The sequence below is a fragment of the Aethalodelphis obliquidens genome, unplaced genomic scaffold (assembly GCF_003676395.1).
Source record: "Aethalodelphis obliquidens isolate GAN/ISIS:26980383/991018 unplaced genomic scaffold, ASM367639v1 scaffold1, whole genome shotgun sequence".
Taxonomy (NCBI): domain Eukaryota; kingdom Metazoa; phylum Chordata; class Mammalia; order Artiodactyla; family Delphinidae; genus Aethalodelphis; species Aethalodelphis obliquidens.
The window spans coordinates 73,132,428-73,151,231 of NW_020837945.1; the positions used below are offsets into that span (position 1 = coordinate 73,132,428).

The following is an 18,804-nucleotide window of genomic DNA, read 5'->3' on the forward strand; positions in this document are numbered from 1 at the left end:
CGGGGGAGAGACAGTCTCAGCTTGAAGTTAAGGCGGGGACTTAGTGGACAGGCTGCAGACGGGGCGTCAGGAGATCCGGTCCTGACGTCAGCATGTGTGACCTTGGGGAATGCAGGGACTCAGCCTGTGGGCGCCTCCTGGCTGCCCGTGCTGCGCTCAGCATCTTAAACACATCATCTCACCCTCGAAAGGAAGTGATGGACATGAGCAGTGTCCCCAGAGTCGGGCCATTGATTGTTTCCTTCGCTGTTTTTGCTAATATCCTAGAACTGCCTACAGCGTTAACTGCGTAATATGTATTTTAAACTGACTCACTTTTTTTCTCCTTAGCCTCTCCTTAGGTAATATCTGTGAAATCATAGTTCTAAAGTGTTTTTTAAATTAATTTTTCTAGTGTTTTACATATCAAAGTAAGTCTATGAGCATTAAAGTGGTTGGTCTCTTTGCCTCTTTAGAAGTCCCTTTTGTACCCCTCCAGAGGTGTGGACCACATCTCGGGGGGCATGGGACGAGGGGGTTTCAGGAAACCTAGGAGAGCAGGCAGCCTCAGAAAACGATGGACGCTGTCCTGGCTGGCTAGTCTGAGCTCGGCCGGGTGCTCTGCGGGCCACGGATCCCCTGCTTGGGCGCCCGCTGTGTCCCCACCCCAGAGAGCCAGGAAGGGAGGTGGGTAGTGTGGATCGAGGAGGGGGTGTGGGAGGCCTGGCTGAGGCCACCTTCCCGCCTGCCCAGTGGAAGCAGGAAGCTGGCTAAGCGCATCCTTTTGGATGTCACTTGTGTACAATGGCAGTGTTCCTTGGGAGGTCATAGGTCATGGGAGATGACCACACAAAAAAGGACAAATCAAGGAATCTGGTGAAGAAGACCTGACAGCCCAACTCCTTGGTGGGTGGGTGGGCTGGGACACTTACCCTAAGATTTCACAATAAAGTCCTTTTACTGCAGGGTCACTACTCCCCTTCCATCTCTTCTCCCTTCCCTACTTTCTTTCTCTTTCATACCTTTTCTTTTCTTGTGGGGTGGAAAACATTATTCTGTAGAAAACTGGTTCCAACTGTCAGGAAGATGCAGTATTAAATCTAAACAATCCAAACCTCATAATTTATAAAAGAAGTGAATTAAGGAATGTTTATACCCACTATGTACAGATTATTTGAGATCACTAAACAGATTCTTCAGTGAGTGCTGGAAAAGGTAGGGGGCGACTGGGTGCATTTAAGAATGACTGCTCAGTGCTGAGAGACCGGCCCTGGGAGTGGGAGGCGGGACAGCGGGTGATGGGGACGGCCGTGGGGCCATGGGAGTTGGATGGACTGCGCTGTAGAAATTATAGGTTTATGCTCATGGGACCCCACAGCTGTGTCACGAATCTCAGCAAGGGCTTGTGGCCCGTCCGACGGCACTGTTTGTCAGCTGGTCACGGACACGTGCAGACCCCGGAAAGATAGCACGCACCTTTTCTTCTTTTTTTTGCCCCCACTTTTCCTTTGGAGTCGCCTTATCGTTCATTTGGAGTTAGCCCTGGAGGGGCGTCTGGGCCTATTCCTCTGTCTCTTCTACTCTCGGCGTGTTTGTGTCTTCTTGGATCCTTGCTCACCCTCCGTCCCAGTGATTTGCTGTAGTTCCTGGTGGTCATCCTGGAAATCCACTGGGAAGGCCCAGGTGTTTCAAGGTCTAAGAGTGGAGCACCTGCGAGACAGACCAACCTTTTTCTTGCTTGTTTTTGTATGTATAACGTTTACACCTTGCTGTGCAAACAAGGTCTTCATCTCTATCTGCTTGCCCAAGACTGTCCCACCACTGGAGGTGAGGTGGACGAGCTCTGGGTAAGGGGGAAGCAAAGTTGGTGTAGCCAGCTGGACACACAGAGGGCACCGGGTCCAGGTCCTGAGCCTGGGGCCTCCTCTCCTCCAGACGTGATGGCCTGCTCTTCCTTGATTCCTTGTTAGGGCTCCGGAGTCAACAGACAGTTGAGGTCTCAAAGGGGGATGGGGTTAATCGTTGCCATTTATCCTCCATTACAGGCCAGAAAATGAAACAGGAGCGGGGATAGAGGGCGGGGCTGGAGAGAACGACTTGGCACGTGTGTGAGATTATGTAAGTCCCCCCACCCTTGCCCCTGGGCAGACACCCACAGGTCCTTCAGCTGCTCCTCACGCTTTTGCCACCTTGGTCTTCTCCTTTGGACAGACTCTGGAGGTTGCCCAGGGCCATGCTGCACGTGTATCCAGAGCTGAACCCATCCAGTTCCCTGAGGCAGGCCGACTGGCACTGAGTCGAGTGGGGCCCTCTGTCACCCCCCTTCTCAAATCGTCTAGGGGCCGCCTGCAGTAGAATCACTTGGGGTGGCTTTTAAATAAAGAGTCTTGAGCCTCAATGTCTGGGGTCAGGACCCAGGAGTCTGCCTTTCTACCAGACTCCCCAGGGAGGGCCTGCACGCACTGAAGATGCGGGACCTCGGGTCCAGACCACCCTCCTGGCAGTACGGCTGGAGCTCACAGGCTTGCTGGACACACCCGCCCTGGTGAGGTTGTTCTGCTGTCAGTCACCCACCGTCCAGGGGGCCTTCTCTACGGGTGCCAGGCCTTCCCGTCTTATGTTCTGCTTCTTCCTCGTCCTATCCTACCTCGGTCATACTGAGGTTTTGGAGAACTGGAACGCGGCCCATCTCTGCTGCAATGTTGGGAATCTTGTAGGGGTCCCAGAACATTAACTGTACACCTGGTTATCCAGACACTGCTGATGGCGCAGTAAGTGTGAGGTGGACGTGGGGGCGGGGAAGGAACTGGACAAGGACGCCCTGTAGTGAGGGTAGCGGGAGGGGCGGTAGCTTTTGCGTTGTTAGTAAACTGGGTCATGAGAATGCTGTTAGAAATGACTTTGGAAATTAGGTGGGCTGGCTTCTTTTTTCCTCTTCAGCTGCTTGCGGTTCTGCCTGACACAATCGAATTATATCTAGGACATCTTGCAGAAGATGAACAACAGGACAGGTGGCATGGGGGGGGCAACCTGGGGATTTACAGTTTTCTTTTCTCATGAAAACTGCTCATCAATGATAATTTTTGGTTTTTTCGTTTAAAACTAACAAATTTACGGTGTTTTTCACTTATCCTGGGAGATCTTTGTTTTCAAAGGGAGCTAAAGTTATTGGAGGGGAACAACATGCAGCCACTGATAACTGATAGTGTTTTTAGGACTTTGTAGTGATTTGAAAAAAAGAAATCAGTATATCTCTCCATTGCTCTACCCATCTTTCAGTCATCTCTCTATAGCTCCTTTGTCCAGGACGTTCATTCATTTAAGGAGACACCTTTGATATCATTTCTGACATAAAATTAAAAGCTAGGGCATAGTTATTCTGAAGCAGCTTGCAGGTTGGGTACAAAATGTAATGGGCAACAGCTCTCCTTCTGACAAAGTGAGATATTGCAGCCCAGGCCTGCCTGACATTCTAACCAGCAGGCTAAAGGTGCAAAGAAGACCCATATTCCTGATGGTTTAGAATAAGTCCCATGGGGAAGAAACTCCTCTCCTTTGGGAGAAGAGCCAGGATGGAAGTGGGGAAGCACGTGACAGGCCCGGGGGAGATCCTGGGGTTAAGAAGGAGCCTCCAAGTTCTCCAGGCCTGCAGGGCCACCGCTTTGCGTCCTGGGGCAGGTTGTCATTGTCACCCCTCCTCTCTGGATGCCTTTATCTCTGCTCATCCATTTGCTCATTCCTTCCTACAACAAGCAGTTGCTCAACTTCTACAGGGCATGAAGCGGTTTGCTAAGAGCTGGGTGCCTAGCGATGAGCAGGAAAGGCAAGGTCCTTCCTTCATGGTGCCTCATAGGCTGGTTGGGGCCTGGGGAGAGACAGCAAAAAATGACTAAATACTTAAAAATTAACGTGTCAGGTGGTAATACATGCTCTGGAGAAAAGAAATCTGATAATTGAATAGCCAGGACTGGTTGTGTGTTGGGGGGCTGGGGGGCTGGGGAGAGTAGCTCCTTGTTTGGTCGGGGAAGCTCTCAGGGGTGATATTTGAACCAGCACCAGAAGAGCTAGAAGGACCTAGGCATGCGATGATTCTGGGGGAGAGCGTTCTGACAGAGGGAACAGCTGGTGCAAAGCCCTGAGGTGTAATAAATGTCTTTGGCATGTTTGTAGGATGGAAAGACTGCCAGTCTGTTAGCAGGTTTTTCTTTCCATTGTAAAAATATGCCTTCGCATTCATAGTGCACATCAATGAGAAAACAAATTTTTTTTCCCAGGAAATCATTTCCCCTCCAACTGTTGTTGAAATTGATTACTCAGATTACACAAACGAGGAATGTGCTTGTGGGAGCTGACCGGCCTGTGGTGGGGTCCACTCGGTAACCCCCCCGACACCCCACGCCAGCCGAGGGCTGCAGAGCCAGGCAGCTCCGATTATTGCCGTATCGTATCTTGGGCTGTTGATTACAGAGTGTATTCTTTTATCAAATCTAGGTATTCTTGCATGGGAAAGGCATTCTAGCTATAGTGGAAGGAAGGGGGTGATAGTGTCAACTCTCCTTTATTGAGCTCCTCCTGCATTCCTCACCAAAGCCTGTGAGACCACCGCCATGATTCTCTCCCATTTTGTAGACGAGGTAGTTTCGGTATTTTGACCAGGGTTGCCAGGTGATGAAGTGGTGGAGTTCCCATCTGAACCCAGAACTGCCTGCTCCAGCCCCGACTGGACTGCCCAGCACAGGTGTGATTCCACCCAAAACTGGTGCCCACAGAGCAGGGTGATAGCCCTGTGGGCGGCGACTTTGCCAACCCCCTGGAGGACGTTGCCGTCGGCGCTTTCCTGCCGAGTCCAGATGTTGGAACGCAGCCCTCCTGCCGAGTGCCCCGGCAGCCCCTCGGGAGAAGCGGACGCCTATTTGCTGTTCCTGCGGTGCGTGGACCCCGGCGATTTGAATAGGCTTCCCAGAGCGCTGCGCTGGCACTCTATCCTTCAACAGCTCCTCCAGGGACATCCGAGCACGGGGAGGTGCTGTGGCCGCCCTGTGGCCCTGTGCCTGCCGCTGGAGGAGCTGCTGCTCTTCAGGCAGACCTTGGCGTTTCCTGGAAGCCTGGCGTCTCCCTTTGTGCAGGGCCGGCCCCACTGCCTCCCTCCTTGGCTCCAAGAGCTCAGTGTGTCCTGATTCCCAGTGGGCACACCAAGTGCTACGTGAGTTTTCTCTACCACGTTCAGCTACGGCTTGGCATGGCTTATGTCCCCAGTGGCTGTGCAGCGGAGCAGTGGTCTGGCTCTTTAGGCCTGTCTGTGCCAACGAGACCAGGGCCTAGACCTCTGCCCCTGCCGGGCACCAGGCTCTGCCGTTCTGGGGGCTCTGGCCTCCCGTGTAGGAAGTGTTGAGAAGGTGCTGTGCGTGGTGGTTGTGAGGCAAGCTTCACCTCTCCGCCCATCCCCAGACTGTCCTTTGCAAGAGAGATGAGTCTTTCCAGTCTCTTATTTTACACGGCACTCTCTGAACTACATGCTTTATTTCGAACAACAGAGTACAGCTTGAGACCACCTTAGCCTGAAGCAGCCTCAGTCATTTTTTTTTTTTCTTTTTTTTTTTTTTTTTGCGGTACGCGGGCCTCTCACTGTTGTGGCCTCTCCCGTTGCGGAGCACAGGCTCCAGATGCGCAGGCTCAGCGGCTATGGCTCACGGGCCCAGCCACTCCGCGGCATGTGGGATCTTCCCAGACCGGGGCACGAACCCGTGTCCCCTGCATCAGCAGGCGGACTCTCAACCACTGCGCCACCAGGGAAGCCCGGCAGGCAGATTCTTAACCACTGCGCCACCAGGGAAGCCCCTCAGTCATTATTGAATGGGGGCGCTTCTAGGATGTACTTGACAGCATTCATTAAAGGTAAAAGGAGGCAAAGCAACTTCACACAGATTTAGCCACTGCTTCTGGGATTTTGATCTCATAATTATAAATGTGGAATATTGATATGAGCAAGCGTTTTAAAGAGCTCACAAAAACATTTATAAGGGGCTGGATCCAAAACATCTTGAATGGATGCCGAGGATGACGTGTGCTGAAAAACTACTCTGAATGACTCAGCTTGACTCTGGGATTGACGAAGGCATTCATGTTGAGGAGGCACGTGAAGCGTTTGAAAAAAGTCAGTGTGTAAGCAGGGTGGGGGGTGGAAATAATAACGGATAGGATTTTTAATTTAAAATATGTATAAATGTATTAATAAAAGTTACAAGTAATGATTTGGCTTTTAAATCTACATCCCTAAAAAAATATGCTCGGTGTAAACCGTTGTCTTGGTTCTTCTCTTTGGTCAGTTGCCTTCAATATGGGTGTCACCTTGTGGTCCTGGGTTTCTAGGTTATGTGGTACTTCTTCCTGCAGCCTCTGAAGTGAGGGATTTGAAAAGGAGGAGGAGCAGAGGGAGGGGTGCCATGTTCTCTCCCCCTCCCTCTTTTTTCCTCTCTTTCCATCACTCTTGCTTCGCTTCCGCCTGCCATACACCAGCCCCTGGCTGGGCTGGGGGCTTCAGAGAGTGCCAGACTCCATCCCTGCCCTTAGGAGACCACAGTTTGCAAACCTGTTTTAGACACTGGCAGGCCTGGGTGTTTTGATTCACACTTGCAGTGTCTGTGGTTTGCTTCTTGCTGCAGAAAGTATATTCCATGGAACATATTAATTTATCTTTAAGTAGATCTATTTTCTGAAATATTCATTGGAGCGGGCTCTGCCGTACAGTGTTTGGAACAACGTACCTAGTACAGTTTGTCCTCATAAATCTATTAATGCTGATGGGATGTAATTGTCTCCTGTGAAGCTCTGGGGTGAGATGGGGGCCCAGGTAGGGGAGGAAGCTGGCCGCTTCTCTCTCTCCCTCGTAACTTAGCTGTGGCAGGCCCTGCTCAGTGTGTGTGTGGGTGTGTGTATGTGTGCGTGCGCGTGTGCGTGCATGTGTGTGTGTGTTTGTACATATCCATATGTACATATCTTCCTTTTTAATGAATACAGAGGCTTCCATTTCTGAAGGCCCTCTTGTCAGCTTCCAGCTTCTTGTCAAATTCCAGCTTCTAGCAGTGGTTGGAGGTGTAATGAGGCTCAGAGGGAAAAGCTGGCTCATGAGTGAAGACTGATCTGTGAACTGAGGGAATTCAGGGGACCGAGGAGGGGGTGAGGGTGGGCACAGGATGCTAACACTTAGGAATAAGTGCAGCGTGCAAACCCCTGGGCTAGGTTTTTTTTTTAAATTTTTTTTTATGGTTATCTCTATTTATCTATCTATCTATTTATTTATTTATTTTTGCGGTACGCAGGCCTCTAACTATTGTGGCCTCTCCTGTTGCGGAGCACAGGCTCCAGACGCGCAGGCTCAGTGGCCATGGCTCCCGGGCCCAGCCGCTCCGCGGCATGTGGGATCCTCCCAGACCAGGGCACAAACTCATGTTCCCTGCATCGGCAGGCAGACTCTCAACCACTGCGCCACCAGGGAAGCCCCTATTTTTTTTTTTTAACATCGTTATTGGAGTATAATTTCTTTACAGTGGTGTGTTAGTTTCTGCTTTATAACAAAGTGAATCAACTATACATATACATATACCCTCATATCCCCTCCCTCTTGTGTCTCCCTCCCACCCTCCCTATCCCACCCCTCTAGGTGGTCACAAAGCACTGAGCTGATCTCCCTGTGCTATGCAGCTGCTTCCCACTAGCTATCTATTTTACATTTGGTAGTGTATATGTCCATGCCACTCTCTCACTTTGTCCCAGCTTACCCTTCCCCCTCCCCATGTCCTCAAGTCCATTCTCTACGTCTGTGTCTTTATTCCTGTCCTGCCCCTAGGTTCTTCAGAAACTTTTTTTTTTTAAATTAGATTCCGTATATATGTGTTAGCATATGGTATTTCTTTTTCTCTTTCTGACTTAGTTCACTCTGTATGACAGACTCTAGGTCCATCCACCTCACTACAAATAACTCAAATCCGTTTCCTTTTATGGCTGAGTAATATTCCATTGTATATATGTGCCACATCTTCTTTATCCATTCATCTGTCGATGGACACTTTTAGGTTGCTTCCATGTCCTGGCTATTGTAAATAGAGCTGCAATGAACATTGTGGTACGACTCTTTTTGAATTATGGTTTTCTCAGGGTATATGCCCAGTAGTGGCATTGCTGGGTTGTATGGTAGTTCTATTTTTAGTTTTTTAAGGAACCTCCATACTGTTCTCCATAGTGGCTGTATCAATTTACATTCCCACCAACAGTGCAAGAGGGTTCCCTTTTCTCCACACCCTCTCCAGCATTTATTGTTTGTAGAGTTTTTGATGATGGCCATTCTGACTGGTGTGAGGTGATACCTCACTGTAGTTTTGATATGCATTTCTCTAATGATTAGTGATGTTGAGCATCCTTTCATATGTTTGTTGGCAATCTATGTCTTCTTTGGAGAAATGTCTATTTAGGTCTTCTGCCCATTTTTGGATTGGGTTGTTTGTTTTTTTGATATTGAGCTGCATGAGCTGCTTGTAAATTTTGGAGATTAATCCTCTGTCAGTTGCTTTGTTTGCAGATATTTTCTCCCATTCTGAGGGTTGTCTTTTCGTCTTGTTTATGGTTTCCTTTGCTGTGCAAAAGCTTTTAAGTTTCATTAAAAGCTTAAAAGCTTTTAATGTTTTTATTTTTGTTTTTATTTCCATTTTATTTTTTATTTTTATTTTTATTTATTTTTATTTTTGTTTTTATTTCCATTTCTCTAGGAGGTGGGTCAAAAAGGATCTTGCTATGGTTTATGTCATAGGGTGTTCTGCCTATGTTTTCCTCTAAGAGTTTTATAGTGTTATAGTGTCTGGCCTTACATTTAGGTCTTTAATCCATTTTGAGTTTATTTTTGTGTATGGTGTTAGGGAGTGTTCATTCATCCTTTTACATGTAGCTGTCCAGTTTTCCCAGCACCACTTATTGAAGAGGCTGTGGGCTAGGTGTTTTATCTGCTTGTCCCAAGTGGTCCTAACAGCCACCTGGGATGGAGGTGTCATCATTACTGTGTTATCCATGAAGAAATTGAGTCTCCGAGAGGTCTAGTAACTTGTGCAAAATGCAGCTCATTTAATTCAGCGAACCTGTCCTGATGGCTTGGGGTTGGGCCCAGGGCAAAGAGCAGTCACAGCCCCTGGCCTCTAGGACTGCCCCATCCTACCGATGCAGAAACAGGACCTGCAGAGGAGACGGACAAGGAAATGGCGCCTTCTTCCCTATGACACAGGGCGTGCAGGGCAGTGTGATGAATTGTGGGAGGCCATGGGGAGGCCGGAGTGGGTGCCTACCAAGGCTGGAAGACTGGATGGGAGTTCACCCGGCAGCTGGTGGCTGGGAGAATGAGTTCCAGACAATGCAAAGGGCAGGTGCAACACGTAAGGACAAAGGACACCAAGGTGTGGTAGGCAGGGTAAGGACTGCCTGGTTCAGTTCTGCTCAGTCCCCAGGGGAGGGAGAGCTGAGGGGTAGCCAGAGCCACTAGTGCAGGGCCTTGCTGGGGCATTTGGACTGTAACCCAGGGCACTGAGGAGCCATATGAAGTTTTGAAGCCAAGGAGAGAGAGAAGTGAATTTGTATGTTTGGAAAATTACTCAAGGGGCACAACAGAGTCTGGCTTGGAGCGGGGCAAGGCAGGAGGTGGGAAAGCTTGTGGGGTTTGTGATTCCCGTGCAGCCAGGATGTCAGGTGCGTGAGGTGTGTGGGGTGTACGAGGCCAAAGCCATAGTTTGGTACCTGTGTTGAGAAACAGCAGAACAGGTCTGGAGTCCCCATCCCAGGCTGAGAGATCACAAAAAAGGAAAAAGTCAAATAGAAGAAAAGAAGCAGTCAGTAAAAGGATAAAGGAAAATAGTGCATTAGAAGGGAAATGTCAAGAAGTTGTAAAAAGACTTTTATGAAGAGATAAAAAATTTAAAGAGTTCCAGCTAGGGAATGATAAGGACTAACAGGATATGAAAGATTTCTTTTTTTTTTTTTTTTGCTGTACGCGGGCCTCTCACTGTTGTGGCCTCTCCCGTTGCGGAGCACAGGCTCCGGACGCGCAGGCTCAGAGGCCATGGCTCATGGGTCCAGCCGCTCCGCGGCATGTGGGATCTTCCCGGACCGGGGCACGAACCCGTGTCCCCTGCATCGGTAGGCAGACTCTCAACCACTGTGCCACCAGGGAAGCCCTAAAATATTTCTTTTTTAAGTTTTTAAAACACTTTTCTAAAACACTTTTCTAAGTGTTTTAGAAATTTAAGTGGATCTGAGGATAAAAAGCAAACACTTAAGTGAGTTAAGACAAAAACAGATTTCTGGCCAAAAGCAGAACCTAAACTAGGAAGAAGCAGACGGGGCAGCTGGCCGCTGCAGGGCCTTCAGAGGTGCTTATTCCAACCATCTGACCACTGACGGCTCTGGGACTGTGGGCTGGGTGGGTGACACCGTGGGCTGGCCCGGGCAGAGTCGAGGGAAAGGGCAGAGGTAAGCGACAAAATGGAGCCTAACTGCTTTGGGGACTTCTCGGGCACCACCCACACCTGTCTTTTCTCCTGCGGGCAGGGCCACTGAGAGTGTAGGCTAGCCAGATGGGGCCTCGCAAGGCCCCTCCTTTCACTGTCGGCGCCCTGTTCAGGCAGGTTCTTGGCCCTGGAGTCTGGGTGGTGGCGGCCGAGCAGCTCATGGCCGTTTCGCAGGCTCCTCCTGTCCTGTTAGCCACCAGGGAAGAGGGAGGTGGAAGGTCATCAGCAGATGTCTGTGAGCGTTGAAGACTGGGTGCGTTTATTGAGCGCCTCTTGTGTGCAGTGGAGCGTGCTTTAACCTGGTTTCCAGTCTGGGCACAGAGCTTCCTCCAGGGTGGCCCAGTTTGAAGTTCAGAAGCTGCTCCCATTCCCCATTCAGGCTCGCAGTCCTCTTCCACTACACCCCACGTGTCTGCCTGCACACGCTCACACTCGGCATCCCCGTCCCCATAGCCAGCCTCTGCGGACTCCCCACTGCTCCCTGTTTCGTTAGCTCTTAGGGATTCCAAGTCCTATGCTCGTGGGCCCCCTGCTCATGGGCCCTGGAGAGGTCTGCCCCCTCCTCAGCCGACGCGCGTGCCGGGTGCCCGGGTAGGGTACTCACTTCCGCCATTTCCTGTGCCCTTCTGCAGGTTGTCTTCCATGACGTCGGTGTGCTGACGGACAGGCTCTTCCCCGTCGTGGAGGCCATGCAGAAGCACTTCAGTGCCGGCTCCGGGACCTACTACAGCGACTCCATCTTCTTCCTTTCAGTGGCCATGCATCAGATCATGCCCAAAGGTAACCTGAGCTGCGGGGCAGTATACCCTGGGGTGTGACCTTGCATCTGTTTTCCTGGCCCCAATACTGCTGGTGTCCCGTATCAGAGAGAAGAGCTCCACTCCAACACGAGGGAGAGGGCGAGGGGGCCAGCCAAGCCCTCTATGTGCAGAGTTTCCCGCACAGAGACTCTAGGGCAGGGCCCTGGGCTGCACAGCTCCTGGAGTCCATTCACAAGTTCACGGTGTGAGTTGTGCAGTGTGGAGTCCCTGGATTGGGGCATCTGGGCTCCAGTTCGGATTCTGCTCCTTATACGCAGCCCCCTCTGGGACTCAGTTTGCTTATCTGTAAAATGGCAGGTTGGACTAGATAACCCTCCATCCCAGTCTGTTGATCCTGCTTTTTCTGGTTTGAACCTGTACTTATCTGACTTTAAAATATCAAATCTATAGGTGTTAGAGGTGCAAATTATGACTTAGTAATAAGACTTTTTCTGAAACGCTGATGCATGGTTAAAGTATTTTCTGGGCTTTAGTCCCTCCAGGGCAGAAGAGATGTGATTGTCTGATCTGTGGTAGGTTGGCCTTGTGTGGAAGTGCTGGTAGGTTATCCTTGGATTAGAGGACTTGAAGGGGGTGAGGGTCTTATTCATGGGGTGTTCCAGACTTCTGGGTTCATTTCCTCCGAATTGCCCATGATTGATTCTGGAGCGCTGGGTATTGCCCCCAGCTGCCATTTCTGGCTGCGGTGAACCATGAGCTGAGCATTTTAGGGGTGACGAGGGGAGTTCTGGGGTCTGGGGGTAGCAGCTATCCAAACTGTGACTAGTTGAGTTTTCTGTGGTTCCCAGACTGGACAGGACCTGACAGCTGAGGGGCCAGCCCGGCCGCTTGGTGGAGGCCCGCTGCTCAAGCCCAGCAGCCCAGGGTGGGAGAGGAGTCAGGAGCACCACCATTTGAATTCCTGGTGAAGCAGGAACCCAGGAGTCAGAGGATGAGGCTGGGCTCCTGTTGGCAGGTTGTCAGAGCACAGGAAGATCTAGCCCACCGTTTTGGCTGGGACTTCGTCTCCGTAGGGCAAGTTCCTGCACCACAGAGGCCTCTGATTGTTCTCTTAGCTGTAAGGCAAGAGCTCAGGGAGCTTCAGTGAGCTCAGGTCTGAAGGAGAGGGGGGACAAACTCACCTAAAGGGCACGGGGAGGAGAGCTGGCATTTGTGATTCTGTGAGGAGACCAGGTGCAGCTCGGTCAGCTCCCCAAGTCTCCCCCCCTCTGCCATAGCCCTGGAGGTTACACATGAGAGCTGACCGAGGAGTTGAGTGATGAGCAGTTATTTCTCTCCCCTCAGGTGGGCAGGTGTGATCTCTCTGGGCAGGCCCTGTGCAGGTGCCGTGGGCCTCTCAGACTGGAGGAAGGTGTGGCTCCTCCTCTCCTGGATTCCAGGGGAGAAGACAGACGTGGGTGCTGGTCCCAGCTCTCCCTCTAACCCCTGTGTGTCTTTGCTGAGGCCTCAGTTTCCCCACCTAGAAATGAGGAGTCTGAACTAGTGAAGAGTCCAGGGTTATGGGAATCTCCTATGGGATTCTGTAGTTCTGGGGAGAGAAGGAAGAGGGGTCTACCCTTTCCCTGCCTCTCTCTCCCATCCCCACCTCACTCCTAGCGGTCCATCTTGATCACTCTGTAGATCAGGCTTGGGAGCAGGATTCTATTTGGGCAAAAGGTTTCGTGGTTAAACTTGCACTTTGAAACGTCTTGACTAGATGGGCCTTAGGGGCTGCCCAGTCCTGTTGTCTCGCATGCACAATTGGCCTTGAATGAAGCTCTGTGACAGAAGAACTGGCAAAGGACTGGGAGATCTGGGAGGAGGCGCGCCTGACCTTCCCTTCCCTCTTTCTCCCTCCTTTCCTCATCAGCTGGTAGGTCTCTGTCCATCATATGCTAAACTCTAGGCCAGGTTTTGCTTTGGGGCACCCAGAGGGAGAGGGTTGTCAGGACAGAGAAGATACTTCTGCCTCACAGCCCTGGCGTGGACCAGGCTGTGAACTGTAAGTGCAGATGACAAGAGTTAGGGACCCAGCTCGCTGCCCCTCTGCCTCGCTCACTCTGCCCTGTCCCAGAGCCTGGCCTTGCCCCTGGGGCCATGCCTGCGGAGAAGAGGCTTTGCCTGGAGCTTTGCTGTCCATGCAGTAGATCAGATCATAGGTGTCCCTCCAGGTGATCTGTGGGCTCTGAGGGCCCGATGTCAGGGGGTGGGGAAGGAGCTGTGTGAGATGTGCTGACCCAAACACGGACTCTTTTCTTGGGTTCTTTAGGCAAATGATTCACTGCCAGAGGTTCATTTTTACATCCACTCAAAGTCCACTTCCTAAGAAGCACGTTATTAGGAGTTAACTAAAGTTTGATAATCATAAAATAAAACGCACAGTCCTGGAGTTCCCCTCGGAGTTTGGGTGTTTCCACCGAGCAGTCTGGCTGCTGCACAACACTTGGCAGTGTTGCAGAGCTCCTACCAGGCAGATCTTTTGGAATTCTTGCAGTTTTCGGAAGGATGCTTTGTTTTCCAGCACCATTAGTGCTGTCTTGAGTGTGTCATGGCTCTTTATTGCTGCCTTTTTTGTATTCATTGTTTTCAGTCATAGAAATTGCTGTTGTTTTGTGCTTTTTTTTCTAAATTAATTTATTTTTATTTTTGGCTGTGTTGGGTCTTCGTTGCTGCATGCAGGCTTTCTCTAGTTGTGGCGAGCAGGGGCTACTCTTTGTTGCGGTGCGCAGACTTCTCATTGCAGTGGCTGCTCTTGTTGTAGAGCATGGGCTCCAGGCGCACGGGCTTCAGCAGTTGCAGCATGCAGGCTCAGTAGTTGTGGCTCGCGGGCTGTAGAGCACAGGCTCAATAGTTGTGGCTTGTGGACGCTAGAGCGCAGGCTCAGTAGTTGTGGCACATGGGCTTAATTGCCTCACGGCATGTGGGATCTTCCCGGATCAGGGCTCAAACCCGTGTCCCCTGAATTGGCAGGCGGATTCTTAACCACTGGGCCACCAGGGGAGCCCCTGTTTTGTGCTTTGTTGATTGTTTTGTTCTTGTGTAATTGCTGCATTCTTGCTATTTTGGTTTATTTTGTTTCTTTTACAGTGTTCTTTTTCCTCTGGGAAAGTGAGAGTGGGATGTGGGTGGATCATAAACCCTTGGTCTTGCCCAGGAGAGCTGGGTCAGAAAAGCTTGTGTTCCCCTGAGTCATGTCTCAGGAGGTCCTGTCAGGTGTTTGCCCCCAAACTCCAGGTTGTTTCTTTCTGTGCATTGAAGCCTCTTTTCCCCTCCCCTTTCTGAAGCATAAGTGTTACCCTTCTGTACTCAAACTGCTGTTACAGTACGTTTGCTTATTTTTCTATTTTTATTTTATTTTTTATTTTTTTTATTTTATTTTTTTAGCGGTACACGGGCCTCTCACTGTTGTGGCCTCTCCCGCTGCGGAGCACAGGCTGCGGATGCGCGGACTCAGCGGCCATGGCTCACGGGCCCAGCCGCTCCGTGGCATGTGGGATCTTCCCGGACCGGGGCACGAACCTGTGTCCCCTGCATCGGCAGGGGGACTCTCAACCGCTGCGCCACCAGGGAAGCCCTATTTTTCTATTTTTAAAGTAACAGTCATTCATAAAAAAAAATCTGAAAACTACATTAAAATAGAAAAAAAGTTATCCCTTTATTACTACATAAATATCATTACTGTTAATTCTCTGATTATCTTCTAATATCTTCCCAGCACGTAGCTTTTTGAAAATTTAAGCAAAGTAGGAGTTATACTACATATTTAAAGCATTTTGAGTGAGTCTTTTTTATATATCAGCCTATGAAATCAAACCTTCATTTCAGCTTAAGCTCAAAAATGAAAGAAGTAGTACAAGTAGATCTGTATTATGACTTTTTCAGTTAATGTCACTCATCACCGTTTTCTGTGTAATCACAGTGTTTGAAAATTTTTGGACTGATTCCATTGAGTAGATGAACCTTAGTTCATCTTATCATTTCTGTGTTCTCAGCTACCTAGATGCTTTCTGTTTTTTCCTACAATCATCAATTACACTGTGATGAATACCCTCATGCATAAAGGTTCTTTTCTTTACTTAGGGTTATTTCCTTAGGCTAGCTCCCCTCAGGTGGAATTCGTGGGCCAAAGGTGAGCCTTACAGAGCCAGCCTGTGTCAACTGCCCCAGCCCCACTGTCTCAGCCTGCACGTGCCAGGTTCTGTACAGTTTGCTAAGCCCGTTGATGTCTGGCCTCTCGGGGACCTGAGGCAGCTGTATTCGAGCTTCAGTTGCTGTCCCCACATGACAGGAGAGGAAGCTAGGAGCTGAGGGCAGGCCACTTCTCCAAGTCCTAGGGTGAGCTGGGCCTCCCCGCAGGTTCCTGAGGCCTTGGCCAACCACGCTCGTTCTGACGGCGAGACCTGCGTGCCAGCCTCTCATACCCGCGCAGCCCCTCGAGGCTTCCAAAGCGTGGCCTCCTCTCCTCTTCTGGGCCCCTTGCTGCAGCCCTGCGGAGGGGGCCTGGCTGGGCTGGGTGGGCGATGTTTAACCCCTTGTGTTTTGCCCCGACTGTCCCCTTCGGCTCAGACCACATCCTCAGAGACAAATGAAGGGGCCTTGCTGGTGGAACGCACTGGCTCTGATTTTAGTCAGACCTTGTTTTTCCTTCCACTGCTTGTCGGAGGAGCCACGTGTGGCTGGCTGGCCCTGCCGCTCACACTTGCCTGCCCACGTACCCTACACAGACACGCAGCCTCTCTCTCTCCTCACTCACACCCACAGGGCTTTTATCTCCTGTCAGTGGTGTTGGGTTTGTCGCCACTGGAAGCATTACGCAATGGAAAAGAAAATATTTTTTTCCCAACTGGAGCTGGAGGGTGCAAAGAGCAGCTTCCCTCTCCTTGTCACACGGCTCCAAGGAGCTATTGGCCCCGGCTTAGAGACACGGACCATAAAAACAGCCCTTACCCAGATTGAGCCACGATGCCTGGTCCATGGTTGAGGTGGGGATCCCCTGGGCAGGGAAGGCAGGTGCCCAGACAGTCAGCAGTGGGTAGGGTTGGCCACAGGCCCCGGGAGACTTTCTTGGAAGGCTCTCCTGTCCTGTGGTCAACCCTTCGCCAATAGACATCCTTTGCCAAGGGTCTGATGTTTGCACGACATGGTGCTGGGCACTCCGGGTGTCCCAGACATGTTTGCTGGGTTGCCGCTTGGTGGGCTCCTGGTGGTGGGATGGGTGGCATGGTCCAACAATTAGGCAGGACGTCATGAAGACCACCAGGGAGATCCACACCGTGCTGAGCATTCAGGAGAGGATGAGTCCCAGGCATTTGGCAGGAAGTAGGAGGACTTCATAGGGGAGGTGGTACTTGAGGTAGCCTTTGAAGGGTGGGTAAGATGTCATTGTGGAAACAGGTAGTGAGCAGTTCAGGCAGGTGGGAAGAGTGTGGTGAGTGTTTGGGAGACAGCACACCACCGCTTTTGACAAACACATTAGGGCACATGTTGGGAAGCAGTGATGGAAGAGATGGGCGAAGGGGGTTTGCATGTGTATAGGGGCTTGGATGCCAGACGGGGGGCTTGCTCTGAACACAGAGGACAGAGCCTTTGTGAACATTCCGGCAGGGAGGAACTTGACCAGATCCATGCGTTACGATGGGTCTGAGGCTGGGAGTGGATTACCGGGGGAGCTGTTGGTGTCCAGCTGCATATCTTTTCTGGGTGTCCATTGGCTGGACAGGCTGTGAGAGACCCACAGGTGGACTCCCTGGCCTCAAGCAGCAGCTAATCTGGAGTGTGTGTGTATGTGCATGTGCACGTGTGTACCAAGCATGTCACATCCAGCAGGTGACCTGCAGTGCCGGGTGAGACCTGACAGGCATTCCAGCTTTTGCACTGCCTCCCTCTTTCCATGAGAGGGGCTGCAGATGTTGTTACACTGGCTGCTGTGGGAACAGTTACGAACTAACTTCAGCTTTTAGCAACTCTGTGGGTTAGGAACAAAAGGAAGTGAAGAGTTTATGAGGGTAGGCAGAGCAGACAGTCTTCCACTCTGAGCTCATAAACCCCTGTAAAACCAAGGCAGATATTTCTGCCATGGAACCTCCTGCGCAGTCAGTCCTTTGCAAGTGCTAACTAAACTTGGTGTGAACTAGCCTCCAGTCTGATTGCTTTCCTCTGACACTGAATGGAGATAGATGACCCAAGGGAATGGGATGAATATGACAAATGAGGTTGAGGGAAAGGTGGAAGGAAGGAGGAAAAAAGGATTTTGGAGCCTGGTGCTCTCCTGGGGTCTTTTGGAGATAGGCTCAGGCATGTCTTGAGAAACCCCTGAGTCTAGGCAGAAGGAGGTTGGGAGGAAGGAGGCCAACTGCCTGATTAGACCTTGATGAGGTCTCAGTCCTGGAAAGGTCAAGGAGACCCCATGAGTCTGGCTCCTGGGCCCTGGAACCCAGGCCTGGGCCATAGAGCTCGGCTTTAGCTGTGTATCTACTTGGCTTCTGTAGGCTAGCCTGGGCACCTGACCATTTTTACCCTGGCGTCTGTTGAGCTAGGGGTATAGAAGCTTCCAAGCGAAAACTTCCGGCTTCTTGACGAGCCCTGGGCAAAATCGGCTCCATGGGAGACGGGCGTTTATAGACCTTGGGCCCCAGTGGAGCCTGGGCAGCTGCCCGCTCTGGTTTGTGCCCGTTGTAGGGTCATGTTTCCAGGCGCCTTGTGTTTCTGTTGGTTTCCCGGCCTGCAGTTGAGGACTGAAGTTCTGTACAATCCTGTGTCTACGCAGAGGAGGGGTGGGTTCGAGTGTCGCAGCCTCTCCTGACTTGGCCTGTGGTCAGGGCATTCCGAGAATTAATGAGATGATACCTCCGATAGCCCTCAGTACTGTGCCTGGCATGTGGTGAGTGCCCAGTAATTGTGGCAGTATGAGACGTGCCTCCAAACACAGCACTGAAGGGTGTGGGGCTGGAGTTGTTCTCAGACTTAGGCCACCCACTTTTGCCTTTTGGAAAGAGCCTCTCATATGGGAGAAGGAGATTTTCTGGATGATCCTGGGCAAGTCATGTGACCTCTTGTCTCCCAGGTGAGGATTGCCATCCCTGACCTGCCTTCCCCTCAGGGTTACTGTGAGCCGGAAATAGAGTAGTGCAGCTTAAAATACTTCTCCCCCCCACCTCCCAAGACCAGCTCCCAGAATCAGAGTACTTGAAATCTGTGCAATCATAGCACATTATTATTACCAACACGGTCAGCCCCATCCTGCTCATGCTTCCTAAGGAGATTTGTGAGTAAAAAGATCAGGCAGGGGCTTCCCTGGTGGCGCAGTGGTTGAGAGTCCGCCTGCTGATGCAGGGGACACGGGTTCGTGCCCCGGTCCCGGAAGATCCCACATGGTGCGGAGCGGCTGGGCCCGTGAGCCATGGCCGTTGAGCCTGTGCGTCTGGAGCCTGTGCTCCGCAACGGGAGAGGCCACAATAGTGAGAGGCCTGTGTACCGCAAAA

At 51.1% G+C, this 18,804-nt stretch overlaps 1 protein-coding gene across 1 annotated transcript in view; it reads left to right on the plus strand.

The window, feature by feature from the left end:
- The window catches only part of XXYLT1 (xyloside xylosyltransferase 1), a 190,408-nt gene that overhangs the window by 21,537 nt on the left and 150,067 nt on the right, over window positions 1-18,804 (plus strand). The window contains exon 2 of the mRNA XM_027108352.1: window positions 11,156-11,303. Coding sequence (XP_026964153.1) covers window positions 11,156-11,303 — 148 coding nt within the window. The remainder of the gene's footprint in view (window positions 1-11,155; window positions 11,304-18,804) is intronic.